Source organism: Dreissena polymorpha, chromosome 10 (genome assembly GCF_020536995.1).
Source record: "Dreissena polymorpha isolate Duluth1 chromosome 10, UMN_Dpol_1.0, whole genome shotgun sequence".
Lineage (NCBI taxonomy): Eukaryota > Metazoa > Mollusca > Bivalvia > Myida > Dreissenidae > Dreissena > Dreissena polymorpha.
The window spans coordinates 62,479,014-62,497,873 of NC_068364.1; the positions used below are offsets into that span (position 1 = coordinate 62,479,014).

Consider the following 18,860-nt stretch of genomic DNA (forward strand, 5'->3'; position numbering starts at 1 on the left):
AAAATATTCCTCGGGTATCTCGTGATTTACGAATATGTAACAGTCGAATAGCGAGCGATGCGAGTGTTGGTAAATTCACGTGTTTCACGCATAATGGCGAAAGCGTTGTTGATTATTTGAGAGCAAGTTACAATTATTTTGACCATATAATGAATTTCTGATTTCAAGATTTTACCGAATTTTCACATCAATAGCACTAATATTTGAATACAAAAATATATGCTCATAATATAAACGCTGAAAGTTATTACGTTAAATGGGATAATAATTTTGATTTGTGAAGTATATATTAAGTTCGAAATAATGAATGATATGTTATTATGATTTTGAACAATAAAATATATTTTTCGTGATAATAAATAATTGAAACGTTGAATGTTTCATTTTAAATATATTTTTATTATGAATATCCCAAAAAATGTCAACTGCCGGTACAAAAGCCCTCAGAACCATGACTAAAACGTCACTTAAACATGTCCGAGATATTGAAGAAATTTACCCCCCGACTTATGGCAGAGTCAAGGCAAAAAACCAAGTTTTTCTAGCCACATTATACCCCTCGACTTATGGCCGATGTAGACTTATGGCCGCGAATGTACGGTATGTACTGCAAATACTAGCATCAATATCCATGTACCGTGAAGATCTACTTGCATGTGAAAAGTTCTAAGTCTCTTATCAATGAAAGTATTCCAATAAGAGATTTGGTTACCAAATAATGTTTCTATACAAGTGCTATATGTATTGTAAAAAATGGGGGAAATTTCATAGAAATATTCCTTAACAGTTCCTTGATCTTCATCAATTTGCTGTGTTTAGTTGTTCGACAAACACAACTACGGAAGAAATACAATTATGGCAAACAGACATCTTTAATAAACAAAATGAAGGAAGCTCAGGAAAAGGCATTTGTAATGTAAAATCTCACTTTTATAAAAATACAAACAATAAGAGCAAAGCAGTCCAAAAGACATCTATATCCCCACCATGACCCTTTTGACTTGCAAGCCACATGAGATGCTGATCTTGGGGTAGTATCACAGTCTTACACCTCACCTCGTGCTACTTACCACGCTCTGATTACCGTTTGGGGAAAGTTTTTCGACGATCCTTAATTAACCTTTATTAAATAGGCACAAAACCTTTTCCCACTCAGAAGCAAAGTGATAACAGCTATGTGCAAACAGCATAAAACCAGAAAAACTCGCAGCCTGTTCAGGTTTTATGCTGTTTGCTGCTCATCAGTATCCAAGGGTTGAAAATGATGCCTTTAAAACTTTAATCTAGTAAAAAAGGTCTGTAATTAAATTTAGTTAAATTAACTTTCAAAGGGACTACAAATGCGTCAAAATAGGTATACATAAGTGGCAAAGGATTAAAATACAGTCTGAAGTATTCATTTTTCAAGTGTGACCTTTAACTTGTGATGGCATGAAAGGCTAATGCATTCTGCACATGATCTAACTGAGCAATCATTAAAGCTTATTTTGTGAAGTGTGTAGAAAACATGAAGCTGACACAAATGAAAGGGTATAGAAGATTGGGAGCAGGCAGACAGACAAAAGGCGTTTCTATAACCACTCTTCCCCTTCGCAGCAGGGGATGAATGTTAGATGTACTACCAAAATCTTCATCTGCAACATCTGGTCAACAATAGAAGAAAAACTGCAAAATTATACAATACATTGGTACAATTGAACAGCTATGTGAAACACTTATATATATGTGACAATATATATCATTTGAATTTATATTAATAATGTAAATACGACTAACAAATTCATGTACGCCACACTTCTATCAGTCAGCAATACAATTAAATTCAGATTCCGCAATGGCAAATTTCGTAAACTGTTAAACCCACAAACAAAACATATAGTATCAACTATGTCAGCACTTCAATGCATAGCTGCAACTAATTGAGGTTAAACAAAAATCAAAGTAAAAATAAATTGACTTCCCTAGTGTTCAATTAATGGCTACCAACACCTGATTTATATCAGGTATTTTTTCCAGACATAAAGAGAACAGCTTTGGATACATTAGTGCTACAGACAGACAACTGTGGTAAATCCAGTAGATGCCCCTTCTAATTAATTGTGCAAATAATTAAAACTGGACAATAATTCATTACTTTCAATTAGAACTGGGCAATAATTCATTACTTTCAATTAGAACTGGGCAAAAATTCATTACTTTCAATTAAAACTGGGCAATAATTCATTACTTTCAATTAGAAATAAGGTACACAAGACTACTTTGAGTAAATAAATACATTTTGATCAAATTTCTAAAAAGCGCCATATAAAAGTATGCTATGAAAAACTGTAACAAGAGGACCTAGAGGCAATTGTGTCTTGTTCTGAGAAAACTGGGCATAATGCATGTGCGTAACGTGCTGTCCCAGATTAGCCTGTGCAGTCCGCACAGGCTAATCAGGGACGACACTTTCCGCTTAAACTTGATATTCGGTAAGAAGGGACTTCCTTCAAACTAAAAATACCATAAAAGCGGACTTTCTTCAAACTAAAAATACCATAAAAGCGGAAAGTGGCGTCCCTGATTAAGCACAAGCATTAAGCCCAGTTTTCTCAGAACAAGACACAATAGGTAGCTCACCTGAGACATGCAGTAACTAAACTTTTATGTGCAGATAACTGGTGTTTATCAATGTATTTCTGTCCCTTTGACACAGATTTCTTCTGGGAGAATACAGTATTAGAACTACTGGTAACTAAGGTTTTAACTTTTTAAAAAGTAACCCATCTGGTGGTGCCAGTTGTGACCCTAGGGGCTTGAATAAAAAATATATATAAATCATATGACCCCGGTGGCTTATTAGTTATGACCCTGGGGCATAAACTATACCACCTTAGTAGAGAAAAACTACAAGTTAAGTTATTTAATGCATAAGTCCATATATAAATGTTGTGACCCCTACGTGTTACCAGTTTTGATCGAAGAGCATGATTTTAGCAAACTTACTACAGCACTACCATACCATGTTACATATCAAATTTAAAACTTCTTGGCATTTCAATTTCAGAGAAAAAGATTTTAAATTTTCACTTCATATCCATACAGAAGAAACAAGTAACCCCAAGAGTAGGGTCAGTTTTGACCCAGGGGGACTTTCAACAAACTTTGTAGAGGACCACCATACGATGCTACACACCAAATATTAAACCACTGCAATTTGATAAAAGTAGATTGTTAAATATATTTACAATATACGTCTATAAAAAAGCACATGGCCCCTTCAGCATGTTTTTTAAAACAGTTGGAATTTATTTTTAACTCTGGCGACCAATACACATGTATATGCAATAAACCAGAGACTGTCACCCGAGGATAATTTTCGTAAGTTTCGTTTAAATCTGTCAAGAGGTTGAAGGGACCTTTTTACTGATAATAGCACGTATTGAACTTAGTCATTTAATGCTTTAAATTGATACACATGGAAACTAAATAGCTCCAGTGAAAACAATAATCAAACTTTAAAAAGCAAAAAAGTAATGCTAGACTGGGCTCGAACCACAGACCCTTGGAGTAAAATTTTAGCGCTTAAATTACTTGGAAATCCATGCTGATACAGTGATTGGTGTATTTCAAACTTTACATAAGCAATCCTAATAGTGTAACGATAACAACAGAACTCCCCAAATTATTGATTCATTTCGCGTTTGTGATGTTTTTAATTTTAAGGTTTTTTAAATTCAGTATAATTGTCAAAAGATGCACATAATGCATGCATAAGAGCATAGTAAATATTCAGCATTACTGTTTCCTTGCAAATCGCAAATATTATAACTACCATGGAATGAATTTGGCTAATCTTAAACAATTTTTTTCAAATTTTATCAATTTACCAAAACGTGAAAATGTTCCTTTAAGGAGCAGAAGTTATCAGAAAAAGACAGTCAACAGACGCACAGTAAGCACTGAAAGAAGACGGAAATCTTTCTATCCTTAAAGGTTCCTTGAGCACTTTGTACTCAGGTACGCTAAAATCATAAATAATATGTGTTAAGGTTTGTTACTGAACAAACATTTAGTTTAACCCTTTCAGTGCGGGAACCGAATTTTAAAGGCCTTTGCAAACAGTTTGGATCCAGATGAGACGCCACAGAATGTGGCGTCTCATCAGGATCCAAACTATTTGCTATTCTGATAATATTTTTTGAAAAAATCGAAGAAAATGCTAATTTTAGAAATTCAGCAGACGACATTTTAGCAGACGACAAATTTCCCAGCATGCAAAGGGTTAAAGAAAGATAATTCAAAGAACTATCTTATGATTGTACTGGTAATGATTATTGTAACCATTGACGTAAGCAATGGTGTCATTATCATTCTATAAGAAAAAATTCTTCATCCAGATATGTGTTTCTATCGTCCTCCTTTTGAAGAGTATCCTCCGTTGATTTTGACGAAGAATAGAAGTCTGCGGGAAAAGACTTTGACCGGGATCTGTTAAATGTGAATGACAAAATAACAAACAGAATGTCACTTGTGTTTGTGATGTAAAAAGGAAAGTTCACAAATGAATAATGAACAATTTTCTTAACTTTTGTCAGATATTTACAAGATGTGTTTGTAAAACACAATGTCCCCCTATATGATGTTTGACCTTGTAGGATGACCTTGACCTTGTGAAGGATGACCTTGACCTTTCACCACTCAAAATGTGCAGCTCCATGAGATACACATGCATGCCAAATATCAAGTTGCTATCTTCAATATTGCAAAAGTATTCATAAAATAAGCGATTTGGGCAACATATATTTGACCTCTGACCTTGAAGGATGACCTTGACCTTTCACCACTCAAAATGTGCAGCTCCATTAGATGCACATGCATGCCAAATATCAAGTTGCTATCTTTAATATTGCAAAAGTATTTATAAAATAAGCGATTTTGGCCACATCTATTTGACCTCTGACCTTGAAGGATGACCTTGACCTTTCACCACTCAAAATGTGCAGCTCCATGAGATACACATGCATGCCAAATATCAAGTTGCTATCTTCAATATTGCAAAAGTATTCATAAAATGAGCGATTTTGGCCACATATATTTGACCTCTGACCTTGAAGGATGACCTTGACCATGACCTTTTACCACTCAAAATGTGCAGCTTCATGAGATACACATGCATGCCAAATATGAAGTTGCTATCTTCAATATAGCAAAAGTTGTTGCAAAATGTTAAAGTTGGCGCAAACAGACAGACCAACAGACAGGGCAAAAACAATATGTCCCCCACTACTATAGTGGGGGACATAAAAATACACTATTGTAAAATAAAGGAATATCTGAATATGTTGTTGTAAAGGATAAATAGGACTTTGAAATTCCTTAAAATTGTCAAGCATTGGCAATGCTGAATAATTTAGTGTCTTTTGGTTTAGTTGATCACAACTCTTGAATTGTGTACATAAACTCAAAAATTAGTTAAAATATGCTTGGATTTCACAAGAGTTTGAACGATCAATGAGCGAATTATATAGTCTTTTTATGCATACATATAAACAAAGTCCAACTATAAGATTTTTTTAGCAACCAAACACAAACCCATTTTCTGATACACACAAATCATATATATTGCTGGTATACACACAGCTTGTTACAAATACTTATGAGAACGTTTATAATTTATTAAGTCTGTGGCTATAAAGTTGTTCGATCTTTTTACAATCAAATGTTTTAAACACGAAAATAATGCTTATATTTTATCCTTTTGTAAGCAGAGATCATTTAGTGCCTGCCTTGATATTCTGCATTCTAGAAAAGAGATGGATTGGTATGAAATGGGTATCCAACAATGGGGTGCACTTATGAAACTTTAAATTCCACAAATGAAACTTTAAGTCGCACATATGAAACTTTAAGTCACACATATGACACTTAAAGTTGCACATATATGTAACTTTTAGTCTCACATATGAAACTTTATGTCGCACATGTGAAACTGTCAGTTGCTAATATGAAAATTTAAGTCACACATATGAAACTTCAAGTCCCACATACATGAAACTTTAAGTTTAACATATGAAACTTAAAGTTGCATGTATGAAACTTAAAGTTGCACATAATGAAACTTTAAGTCACACATATGAAACTTTAAGTCAGACATACATGAAACTTTAAGTTGCACATATGAAACATAAAGTTGCATGTATGAAACTTAAAGTTGCCCATAATGAAACTTTAAGTCGCACATATAAAACTCTAAGTTGCACAAATGAAACTTAACGATGCATGTATGAAACTTAAAGTTGCATATAATCAAACTTTAAGTCCCACACATTAACTTTAAGTTGCACATATTAAATTTTAATTTGCATATATGAAACTTTTAGTCACACATATTAAACTTCCATTCTTACTTCAGCTGTGACAAGTTTGGCCAGTATATATGCTTGTCACTGAAGGTGAAGTTTGCGTCTCCAGTGAGTTCTCTTGCCCAGTACTGGTTGTTGTATGGTGGCATGTGGCCTCCCAGCTCTGCAGGAAGTACCTCCTTATGGATTTCCTCATGAAGAGTTCCCAGGTTGATGCCATGGAAACGAATCTTGCATGCAAAATTGGTTTTTAATTAATATGCTGTGTCAACAATATTACCTCACAACAAAACAAAACCGTATTCTAAATATGCATTTTTTGCTTGAAATAACTTTCTAATAATAAAAAAACAACTTATTAATTATGATCTGCTTTTCCTTAAATTTTGAAATAAAACAATTGATACAATCAAAGAAAACTAAATTTAAACGCTTGTAGCGTTTCATTATTTCTATATTCAGACTCGACAATTCAGCCAACAACCTTATTTTTTGTTTTCTCTTTCAGGAAGGGTTTCACCATCTTGAATACAGCTTCTATGTACCAAGGCTGGTTGACAAAATGCACAGCAGAAAAACGGGCCGGAAAGCAATCCTGGAAAAGATAATTACAATGAACAATTTAACTTGCAGATCCTTGAAAGATGGTTGGGCTTCCATAAACCCAGTTAAACTGTAGGAGGTTTAGGAAAAATTAATGGACAATTAACAAAGTTGGTTCAGTAAGCGCATGTATTAGAGTGGCCTCCAAAACGGCGTTTCAGTAAGTAATACAAATGCAAAGATACCAGCCATCTTATCCAGTTGTGGATAGAGGACTCACTTGTTAAACTGTAGTTAACATGCTGAATTAAAAATTGTGCACAAAAAGTCACTGGAATCTGTTGAATCTACATGAAATAAGTTGGTATACAAAAATTATCAATGAGCTTGTTTAATTTAAGCAAATACAAATAAAAAGTTCCTACTTTATTGAGTGTACCACATATTTTTTTTGTTTTAGTACTTTTTCAATATGGAATACATATATAATGAAGTTGAATAATGAGTAAATTATAATACAAGTCTATCATTTTGTCCCAGCAATCGACTTAAAACCCATATGGTGTTTTTCTGGTTGGCATCAACTTCAAATAAATGTTTTAACACATAACCAATCATGTCTTGCATCTTTTTTCACTTCTTTCCAATAACCTCTGTCAATGTACACAATTTTTATTTTGTAAAAATATAACTTGTTACAACAAATAGTGAAGAACTTGAGGAAAGAAAAATAAGATAGTTTTACCTGCAAACCTTCAATCATAAGTTTTAGTATTTTCGGGTTGAGCCAGGTAGACTGTCGAAAGGTAAACTGACTCCAGTCAACTATGATTACAAACCCGTTGATCTGAGACTCATCACTGTCGATAAGTTTCTCTAAAGTAAGAAGAATTGATCTATATATCGTGGCCAGACCATACTTAAGCACGTCCCAGTTTGCAGAATAAAGCACAATTATTCTTCGACCGAAGTGGTCAGATTTCTCTAGCACTGCTGGCATGCCATCAAACAATGCTTCATTAATTCCCTTCTCTGCAGCCGTGAAATCTTTGAATATAGTTGGATGATTCTGTCGATATTCGAAATATCTACCAAACAGCTTAAATGCTTCGAAGGTGTCGAATTTTCGTGCCCTCAGAAATCGAAGAATAAAGGCATCGTCTGTTCTGAGGAATTCTGAAAACAAATTAACTTCTTATTATCTGTAATTTTAAGCAACTTAATGGCAATTTAATTTAAAAGGTTAAAAAAATGTTCATAGATTTAAACAAGTTTGCATGCATTACTTTCAAAAAAGCACAGTAACAATCCTGTCCAAAAAAAATGTTACAAATATATGGTGTTTTCTTTATTACTAATCATAAGTGAAAATCAAAAAACAAATAAACCTTTTGTAAGGCTTTTCGTTGATACTTATCAGAATTGTGTATTTTAAACATTATTTCCCTCAAAAAACACACGAATTACAAGCAAGCATTTTACTGATATCAGGCCTGGTCTCAATCTGTTCGCGCACAGCTTCTATCGCCTCCGCCGTCTGGCCGGGTCTCTCATTCAGCTCTGACTCTGCCTTTGATATCAACTCTTCAGAAAGGCCCCAACCATACTCGGCCATGTTTCTGTGTACAGAATCCTACCTCCGGAGTAAAAAACTAGGGGGAAAATAACATGTATAAGATATTGTGTTGTTAAGAAAGCATTTAAAAGCATACAATCGTAACACAAAATATAATTGCATTTCATTTGAATATCCGTTGAGTGACCCGAATCGACGCTGCCCTAATTCGACGCATTTTTGTTTTGCCTCTGTTTGATACATAAGCGACATCCGTTGACGTCATACAATAGCACATGGTAATCTACGCACAATTTACTATAATTATTGTTTATTATGTGGAAAATAGCGGGTTAAAAGGTTAGATATGGTTGATCGGTTTGCAATTGATGGATTTTTATGTATTTTACTTAATGCAAAACTTTTGAACACTTTACACCCAATTGTCTTTGTTAATAAGACCGTGGAATAATGCATCGGTTTCGTCTGCAAAAGTTCACTATTTCATTCATAAGTCACGTGACTGCCATTTGACAAAACATCGTATAAATAGATTTATTTTCACTATGAAAAAGGTGTACGCGTAAACTTTGATTTGAAGTCCGGATATGTTTTTGGTTATGCTGTAATGCAATTTTAACTATATGTAGCAAGTGTTTATGTTGGTAATTGCATATTATGTTTGTTACTTACTTTCATTTAATTAATTATATGTGCAGGTTCCACAAAAGAAGTACAGGTTATATTCACATATTTTCCATGAACACAGCTTATGACAGGGTTGCTGACACAGACCCCTACTAAAATCACTGCCAGACAGTATGACATAACACAATTAAAAATCTTAATTGATTTAATTAATTTCAGTTTCATATTACTTTTACAGCAATTACAAATTTAAGTACAACAACCATGAGTTAATATTTTATGCATTCAGTCTCCACAGGAGTGATTTTTACATTGAAATCATGTAACCAATCAGATGCGTCGTTTTAGGGCACTCTCAACAGATATGGCCGCCGTTACATAGACTTGGATCATTTCATTTTTCAACGAATTTTTGTTCATAACACAATCAATTGAATTTAAAATGTGTAAATAAAAGGTACATGTGTAATGAAATAACAAAAATTATTACATAAATCCCTATATTGAGCAACAAAACTTCAACAAACTGCTTGTATGCGTCGAAATTGGGCACTCGAGGATATATAGGCCATTTACCCCAACACAATTTCTTCAATTAGAATTTTTCCATTTCACCTTTTTTTCCACAATAATAGAAGGATAAGCCCTTTCTTCGAACCAAGAAAAAAAAGCTATGATAAAATGATATAATGATTTATGAATGTTAACAAAAGTTAAATTGTGTTATTTCCGAATTAGTCACTGCGTTGTGGTTGCCCATGTATTGTCATTAGTTTTCGAATGACTTATTAAAGTTATGTGAAGCCCTCAGGGGTACATCATATATACATAGCTTCTTACCTAGCATACCTGCGTCTAAGAGGCATCGCGATACAAATGTGTTCTGGTCATTCGAGTTCTTGAAAACGGTATTTTATAAGGTAGCTACTGAATAACTTATGCACACATTCGGCTGTTTCTCCGCCGCCCGGTATTTCAAATAGCGAAGCTGGGAGACAGCAACTTGGTCCGGAGGTTGGTTCATAGCGAATATTACAACATGTGTTTGTGTGTTTTGATACCTAAGATGGCTGCGCCCATGGAATAATTTGTTATTTCTGCTTCACAATATCAGAGTGCATAACGACAACACGAAGTAACAATTGAGGTATGGTCATGAAAGAAAAAAGATACACATGAGGTAATGTTTTTAAAAATAGTATGTATAAAAAATTTGAAAAATAAACAATGCAAGGTATTTTCGCGATTTATGAGTTGGCATCAACGTGGAAAATGAAATTTAATGTGGACAAATGCAAGGTGGTGCAATAAGGAAGGTCATATAATTTGAATATAAAATGAATGCAAACAAATTTAAAAGAGTACATGAGGAGTGAGACCTTGGTATCATTTCCAACTTCCAAGTACAATGTGAAATTTCATAAGCATGACTCCAGTTAAGTTAAAAAATCCAACAGTATCCTTGGTCTAATAAGCAGGTCTTCGGCATTTCTGGATAAGGACTCATATGTGAAATTATACAAACCTCTTGTGAGTCCACACTTTTTATATGGAAACACAATTTGGTATTCTTATCTACGGAAGTAAATTGAAAGTACTGTGGATGTTCAGAGGCAGTTCACAAGATTAGTCCCAGGCCTTCAAAAAACGGACTACAACCATGGATTATTTTAACATTTTTAAAACTACTCAGCCTTTTCCAATTTCCATTGATGCAGAAGATGGGATATTATTCAGTGTTATGAAATCATTAATCAACTAGATGATATACCATTTGTTCTCCTTCATTGCTTCAACACATCTAAATCTAGAGGACACTGTTTTAAACTTGCCAAACCAATATGTCAGTCGTCAAAATTCGCACTAGTCCGGCAGCAAAAAACTAGTATTTTTTCTTTCGGGCTTGTAGGAAATCCAATATTACAAGCCCGACGTGCTTGTACAATTCATTAAACAGAAAACGAGTTCCACTTTCATTTTCAATATTTGTAAACAAAGTTTTGAGCCGCTTAAATCAACAGCCGCTTATGTTTTAACACACTGCGCACACGTGCTGGGCAAACAGCCGATAATTGGAATACTGCGCATAAAGTGCATGGTTTTGTGGTTTCCGTATTACTATTATGTAAAATAAATGTTTTGCGTTGCGTTCAGGACACAGAGAGTAATGGCCGAACAGTTGGCATTCAAGTACGTCGTTGAGGAATGCGAATCTGAGGTAACTGTGATTGACGCATTTGTCAACTGGCTTTTTGTAGAATAACCTGGCACTTAATTGCTTATATATTTTCTGTTGGTTCAGGTTTGCTCTCTCTTTCACATGGATATATGGGATACATTTCTGCTTATTTTTTACCTAAACTGTATATATTTATAATTGTGATTTGATTGAAATCCGTGTGTGAAATTAATTTCTTCTTATTTCAGGATCCGAAAGAGGCTGGCTCAGATGACGAGGAAGCTAACTTGGATGAGGATGAAATTAATAAGAGATTTGTATTGTATTCTAAAGATTGAATAAATGAATGCTTCTTTGGATGTTTTATGTTATGTTTATCTGCATTTAAAAAAAAATGTTTGGGCTAGTAAAATCTGACTCGGGCTTGTTCAAATTCCCATAGTACTAGCCCGACTTGCTTGTAGATTTTAATCTGAATTTCAATGACTGATATGTGAGACAAAATTGAGACTGTAAAGTTTCTCTGAAAGAATCATATCTGAATGGAAGAATTTACCTGAAACTAAGAAGTGTCTGCTTAGTTATTAAATATTTTCAAAAACAGATTTGACCAACTGTGGGCAAGTGATGCTCAGTACTAATGTTTAACCAGTGTTATATCTCAATTGAGGTATTGGATGTACCAAATATCACTAGATCTTTTTTATGTGAAAAGTGTATAAAATTAAAAAATGTTAGTACTAAAGAAATCTAGGTCACCATTCGGTAACAAAGATGAAGGGTGGAAAAGGATCCTGATCCTTGCTAGCCTAGCAACTTTTTTACATATTCTACTTTCTATGTACACACACATGTATTCTATTTCAAAATATTTTTCTGAAACTTATTTAATAAATAATGTTTGAGTTATGGTTGCATGCTATAGGGCCAATAAACAAGGATTTGGGGTGTTGATGTGTATTGATGAAAAATCCAGTTGAAAGTCCCACGTTTTTTAATAGAAACACATCCTAACTACAAAGATGTTTTTACTGATTAAAAAAGAATGATGTTATGCAAAATATAGTCTAACATGATTTTATAACATTTATTGCTATTCAGGGCTTTTTTTACCAATTTTATAGCCGTTATTCAGTCATATTCCCAATAGCAAAAAGTATCTTTTTTTCCCAATCTGAAGATACAAATTCCCAATTGATGTTTAAAGGGAAAAATCTTTGAAATCAAAACAGATTTACAGTACCTTCTAATTTTTAGCTCTAGATCAATATAACAGCACAGTATGTTCACAATAAGTAAAAAATATTGAATATACCCTCATTTACATTTAAAATTATCACCATTTAAGTAAGCCTCATTTTCCCAATTTTGCAGAAAAGGAAGCTAAATTCCCAATCCTGCGGGTATAGGTCATATTCCCAAAATTACAAGAAAAAGCCCTGCTATTGAAATAATATCTATGTATTATATAATTGCTGTGTTTAGATTCATGATTATTTGTTGATGAGTAGTTTCTATTATCAGATGTCATCTTCAACAACAATTCACCAAACGAAAAAGAAGCAAAATGTTCGACAGAAGTTGCAGTCTCCATTCCCAGTACCAATCCAGAGTTTAACATACCATTGGTATCAGTTTACTGGAAAACTGGAAGAGAACCATGTTGTCGTTCAACATTCAGGAGATATTAACTACTTACACAATATGGTACAACAATAATGGTCTTTAAAGGAGCCTTTTCACGTTTTGATTAAAATTGAAAAAAAAAAATGTTTCAGGTTTCAAATGTTCGTTGTAGTTATGGTATTTGAGAGAAAACAGTAAAACTGAGCATTTACCATGCTCTTAACTGTCCATTATTTGCATCTTTTGACGATTTAAAAACCAGAAAATTATAAAGCGTTGCAACGCAAAACGATTGAATAATTTGATAACTAGGAGAGTTCTGTTGTTGTTGTTATATTTTGTAATACGACAAGGATTGCTAATATAAAGTATAAAATACAACACTCATTGTATGAGCACGGATGGCCGACTGGTCTAAGTGGTAGACTTTTACTCCAGGGGTCAGTGGTTCGAGCCAAGTTGAGGGTTCCTTTTTTTCTTTCTTTAATTTTATTCTTGTTTTTTTACTGGAGCGTTTTAGATCCAATGTTTACATTTATCAATATAAAGCATTTAATGACAAACTTCAATATATGCCAAAATCTGTGAAAAGGCCCCTTTAATATTGTGCTTTGATTTCATGTACTGAGCACTGAAATGAATATTTTTTATTTCATTTAATTTTTTTTTCAGTAAAACTTAAAGTAATTCGAAAATAAAAGCTTTAATCTTAAATTATACATGTTCGTTGTTACCCAATCACATACTACACTACAATCACAAATAAAATACAGCATATTTTAATGTCATCATTTTCTTCTGCCTTTACTGGTAGTTTGGAAATGCTTAAAGGTTTCAGGTATATGCTCGGAACTTTAACAAAAATAAAAAGATTTATGAAAGTTATGCTGATATGTGTTGACTTTTGTTAGCTCGGCTGTTTTTGGAGAAAACCTGAGGTATTGTCATAGCCAGCTCATCGTCCCCTGTCCTACCTCTGACGTCCGCGTCGTGCTAAAACCTTAACATTTTGTTAAGGTTTTGAACATTGGCGCTAAAATCAGAGTGCTTCAACCTACAACTTTGAAACTTCACATGTAGCTGAACCTTGATAAGTATAACATGCCACACCCATTTTTGGGTCACTAGGTCAAAGGTCAAGGTCACTGTGACCTTTAAAAAAAAAAGAAAAAAATCTGACAAGCTTTCATTTATTCAAAACTGCACCCGCAGCCGAGTGTGGCACCCATTATGCGGTGCTCTTGTTTCACTTCTAAAGCAACTACTCAATGTGTACTTTAACTTAACAATATGTATATGCTTTTTTTTAGCTCACCTGAGCACAACGTGCTCATGGTGAGCTTTTGTGATCACCTTTTGTCCGTCGTGCTTCGTCAACATTTTGCCTTGTGAACACTCTAGAGGCCACATTTATTGTCTGATCTTCATGAAATTTGATCAGAACATTTGTCCCATTAATACCTCAACTGAGTTTGAATCTGGGTCATGCTGGGTCAAAAACTAGGTCACTAGGTCAAAAAAATGAAAAACCTTGTGAACACTGTAGAAGTCACATTTGATGCCCAATCTTCATGTCACTTTGTCAAAATGTTTGTCTAAATAATATGTTGGTTGACTTCAAAAATGGTTCCCGTCCGTTGAAAAACATGGCCGCCAGGGAGCACGGCAGTATTCCTTATATGGCTATAGAGAAACCTTGTGAACACTCTAGAAGTCACATTTTTTGCCCAATCATCATGAAACTTGGTCAAAACATTGGTTTTATTGATATCTCGGACGAGTTCGAAAATGGTCAAGATCGGGAAAAAAACATGGCCGCCAGGGGGCGGAGGCAGTTTTCCTAATATGGCTATAGTAAAAACCTTGTTAACACTCTACAGGCCACATTTATTGTCCAATCTTCATGAAATTTGGTCAGAAGATTGGTCTCAATGATATCTTGGATGAGTTCAAAAATGGGTACGTTTGCTTGAAAAACATGGCTGGAAAGGGGCAGGGCATTTTTCCTTATATGGCTATATATGGCTATAGTAAAACCTTGTGAACTTTCAAGATACCATATTTATGCCCCCCTTCGAAGAAGAGGGGTTATATTGCTTTGCTCATGTCGGTCTGTCGGTCGGTTCGTCCACCAGGTGGTTGTCAGAGGATAACTCAAGAACGCTTGGGCCTAGGATCATGAAACTTTATAGGTACATTGATCATGACTCGCAGATGACCCCTATTGATTTTGAGGTCAATAGGTCAAAGGTCAAGGTCACGGTGACCTGAAATAGTAAAATGGTTTTTGAATGATAACTCAAGAACGCATACGCCTAGGATCATGGAACTTCATGGGTAGATTGATCAAGTCTTGCAGATGAAACCCTTTTGATTTTGAGGTCACTAGGTCAAAGGTCAAGGTCACGGTTACCCGAAATAGTAAAATGGTTTCCGGATGATAACTCAAGAACGCATACGCCTAGGATCATGAAACTTCATAGGTAGATTGATTATGACTCGCAGATGACCCTATTGATTTTGAGGTCACTTGGTTAAAGGTTAAGGTCACGGTGACCCAAAATAGTAAAATGGTTTTTGGATGATAACTCAAGAACGCATACGCCTAGGATCATGAAACTTCATAGGTAGATTGATCATGACTTGCAGATGACCCCTATTGATTTTGAGGTCACAAGGTCAAAGGTCAAGGTCACGGTGACCCGAAATAGTAAAATGATTTTCGAATGATAACTCAAGAACGCTTTTGCCTAGGATCATGACACTTCATAGGTACATTGATCGTGACTCGCAGATGACCCCTATTGATTTTCAGGTCACTAGGTCAAAGGTCAAGGTCACAGTGACAAAAATCGTATTCACACAATGGCTGCCACTACAACGGACAGCCCATATGGGGGCATACATGTTTTACAAACAGCCCTTGTTATTATCCAATCTTCATGAAGTTTGGTCAGAAGATTGGTCTCAATGATATCTTGGATGAGTTCGAAAATGGTTACGTTTGCTTGAAAAACATGGATGCCAAGGAGCGGGGCATTTTCCCTTATTTGGCTATATATGGCTAAAGTAAAATCTTGTTATCCCCCGCCAGAGGCGGAGGGATATTGTTTTGGCGTTGTCCGTCCGTCCGTCCGGCTGTCCATCCGGCACTTTTGTGTCCGGAGCCATATCTTGGAAGTTCTTTGGTGGATTTCATTTAAACTTGGTATGAGTATATATATGCATAAGAGGATGATGCATGCCAAATGGCATTGTACACCATCTGTTAAAAACAGACTTATGGCCCTTTGTATCTTGAAAAAATGCTTTTTAGTGTCCGGAGCCATATCTTGGAAGTTCTTTGGCGGATTTCATTGAAACTTGGTATGAGTATATATATGCATAAGAGGATGATGCACGCCAAATGGCATTGTACACCATCTGTTAAAAACAGACTTATGGCCCTTTGTATCTTGAAAAAATGCTTTTTACTATAGGCACTTTTGTGTCCGGAGCCATATCTTGGAAGTGCTTTGGCGGATTTCATTTAAACTTGGTATGAGTATATATATGCATAAGAGGATGATGCACGCCAAATGGCATTGTACACCATCTGTTAAAAGCAGACTTATGGCCCTTTGTATCTTGAAAAAATGCTTTTTACTATAGGCATTTTTGTGTCCGGAGCCATATCTTGGAAGCGCTTTGGCGGATTTCTTTGAAACTTGGTATGAATATATTTCCGCGCCAGAGGCGGAGGGATATTGTTTTGGCGTTGTCCGTCCGTCCGGCACTTTTGTGCTTAAGAACCTTCCTTTGTCTTAGTTTTGTTTTATTGTCCTCCGTCCATCCATCTATCATTATGTTCATCCGTCCAATTTGCACCCATCCTCAAACAAAGCATATGTTGCGGGGGATACCTTGGGCCTTTCAGGCCCTCTTGTTAACACTCTAGAGGCCACATTTATTGTCTGATCTTCATGAAACTCGGTCAGAAGATTCGTAGACGAGTTCAAAAATGATGCTGGTTGGTTGAAAAACATGGACGCCACAGGGAGGGGCATTTTTCCTTATATGGCTATAGTAAAGCATTGTTAACACTCTAGAGGCCACATTTATTTTCCTATCTTCATGAAACTTGGTCAGAAGATTTGTCCTTATGATATCTTGGATGTGTTTGAAAATGGTTTCGGTTGCTTAAAAAACATGGCCAACAGGGACGGGGCATTTTTCCTAATATGGCTATATATCATGCTTTAGTAAAACCTTGTTAATATTCTAGAGGCCACATTTATTGTCCGACCATCATGAAACTTGGTCAGATGATTTGTCCCAATAATATCTTGGATGAGTTCGGAAATGGTTCCGGTAGGTGGAAAAACATAGCCGCCAAGGGGGTGTGGCATCTTTCCTAATTTGGCTATAGTAAAAACCCTGTTAACACTCTAGAAGCCATATTTATTGTACAATCATCATGAAACTTTGTCAGAAGATTTGTCCCAATGATATTTTGGACAAGTTTGAAATTGGTTCCAGTTGCTTGAAAAACATGGCCACCAGTGGGCAGGGCATTTTTCCTTATATGAACTTATGAATCTTCATGAAACTTTGTCAGTATATTTGTTTAAATGATACCTTGGATGTGTATGAAAATCTTTCTGGTCTGTTGACACACGTGGCTGACAGGGTGTTCACTAGTCATGAAAGTTGGTAAGAAGATTTTGTTCTAATGAAATCTTAGGCTGCACAGAACAGGTCAGTTCCTTTGAATCTCAGGTGGGCGATTTTGGGCCTTTCAGGCCCTCTTGTCTTATTCTGTCTTCTCTTCTTGACTGATATAATGTTACATTCAACCTTATTTCATGTCTTTTTGATTGTTATTGTAAACAGGGTTTCTTCGGTCAAGGCATGATGTCCCGGGGGCCACCAGCAACATATGACAGTCTGCCGGCTGTGTACCTGCCTCTTGAGTCTGAACATGGGGAGGAGTTTGCATCTAGAAGAGTCAAGGTCATGAGAAGAAGAATGTAAGCACCTTTGTCTCGAGTTTTAAAGTAATATAAATACTCAAAATCAACAAATAGTTCGCAAAATAGCTCCTAAAATAAATTTAACCCACAAAAAATCCTTATATCAATAGCCAAAATTTCAACGCTAGATGTGGTATGGTAAAATAGATTATAGAAAATAGGTGGTAAACAAGATACAAAATGCCTTTTTATTTAGCTCGGCTGTTTTCGGAGTAAACCAGAGGTATTGTCATAGCCATAGCTCGTGTTGTGCTGTGTCAAGCTTTGGCACCCGTTATGCGGTGCTCTTGTTGTTGTTTTTTGCACAATATATTCAATTTTAATTTACGGCAACGATATCTATTCATACAACACACAAACACTAACATGGCACATGAACATGCGTTGAATATATTGTCCCACAAACAAACAAAAAAAGCATTTTGTATCTTGTTAAATCCATGTTACCAGACCACATCCAACATTGAAATTTTTTGTATTGCCTGAAGGAACTTTGATTTTGCATGTGTTAACCTTATTTGTTGAAATATTGTACAAAATATTTGTTGATTTTGAGGGTTTATGGGTTTTTAAATGATCATTAAATGACCTTTTTATGCTTAATTAATGATAAGGTCATAGAAATGATGTCTTTCTGTCCTCCTATCTGTCAGACTAAATCTTCCTTATGTGATGACTCAAAAAGTACTTCAGCTAGCTGGATGAAAATCTGTATGTAGATATGTAGTGATGATGATGTGTTTAGATAGAGGAGCCAATGGGGAATATGCATATTATTTATTATGCCCCCCTTCGAAGAAGAGGGGGTATATTGTTTTGCACATGTCGGTCGGTCAGTCCGTCAGTCTGTCCACCAGATGGTTTCCGGATGATAACTCAAAAACGCTTAGGCCTAGGATCATGAAACTTCATAGGTACATTGATCATGACTGGCAGATGACCCCTATTGATTT

The 18,860-nt window shown here is 35.3% G+C and overlaps 2 protein-coding genes across 5 annotated transcripts in view; one reads left to right on the forward strand and one right to left on the reverse strand.

Annotated features, from left to right (window-relative positions):
• On the reverse strand, window positions 1-10,120 carry LOC127846936 (clavesin-2-like). Of its 2 annotated transcripts, none has more exons than XM_052378376.1 (6): window positions 9,940-10,120; window positions 8,370-8,539; window positions 7,633-8,063; window positions 6,829-6,939; window positions 6,390-6,574; window positions 1-4,470 (listed from the first exon to the last, which is right to left on the reverse strand). In XM_052378376.1, the coding sequence occupies exons 2-6, from the start codon at window positions 8,500-8,502 to the stop codon at window positions 4,350-4,352; spliced, it is 981 nt and encodes a 326-aa protein (XP_052234336.1). In that variant the 5' UTR covers window positions 8,503-8,539; window positions 9,940-10,120; the 3' UTR covers window positions 1-4,349. The 2 variants fall into 2 exon arrangements, with proteins under 2 accessions (XP_052234336.1, XP_052234335.1); XM_052378375.1 differs by having other exon boundaries at window positions 9,931-10,120.
• Window positions 9,446-18,860, forward strand: part of LOC127846933 (uncharacterized) — a 23,117-nt gene continuing 13,702 nt past the window's right edge. Inside the window, exons 1-3 of one of the 3 annotated variants that reach the window (XM_052378360.1) lie at window positions 9,446-9,547; window positions 12,794-12,976; window positions 17,768-17,904. In XM_052378360.1, coding sequence (XP_052234320.1) covers window positions 12,794-12,976; window positions 17,768-17,904 — 320 coding nt within the window. In that variant the 5' untranslated portion in view covers window positions 9,446-9,547. Of the gene's footprint in view, window positions 9,548-10,099; window positions 10,271-12,793; window positions 12,977-17,767; window positions 17,905-18,860 lie in introns of those variants that run through there. The other 2 variants (XM_052378357.1, XM_052378358.1) reach the window with 2 other exon arrangements.

Excerpts from the sequence above, each read along its gene's own strand:
- LOC127846936 (XM_052378376.1), bottom strand. The coding sequence starts at position 8,502 with ATGGCCGAGTATGGTTGGGGCCTTTCTGAAGAGTTGATATCAAAGGCA. Across the intron at positions 8,064-8,369 it reads TGAGACCAGGCCTGATATCA|AATTCCTCAGAACAGACGAT; the intron begins GTAAAATGCTTG and ends ATTTGTTTTCAG. Across the intron at positions 4,471-6,389 it reads CCAAACTTGTCACAGCTGAA|ATCCCGGTCAAAGTCTTTTC; the intron begins GTAAGAATGGAA and ends CACATTTAACAG.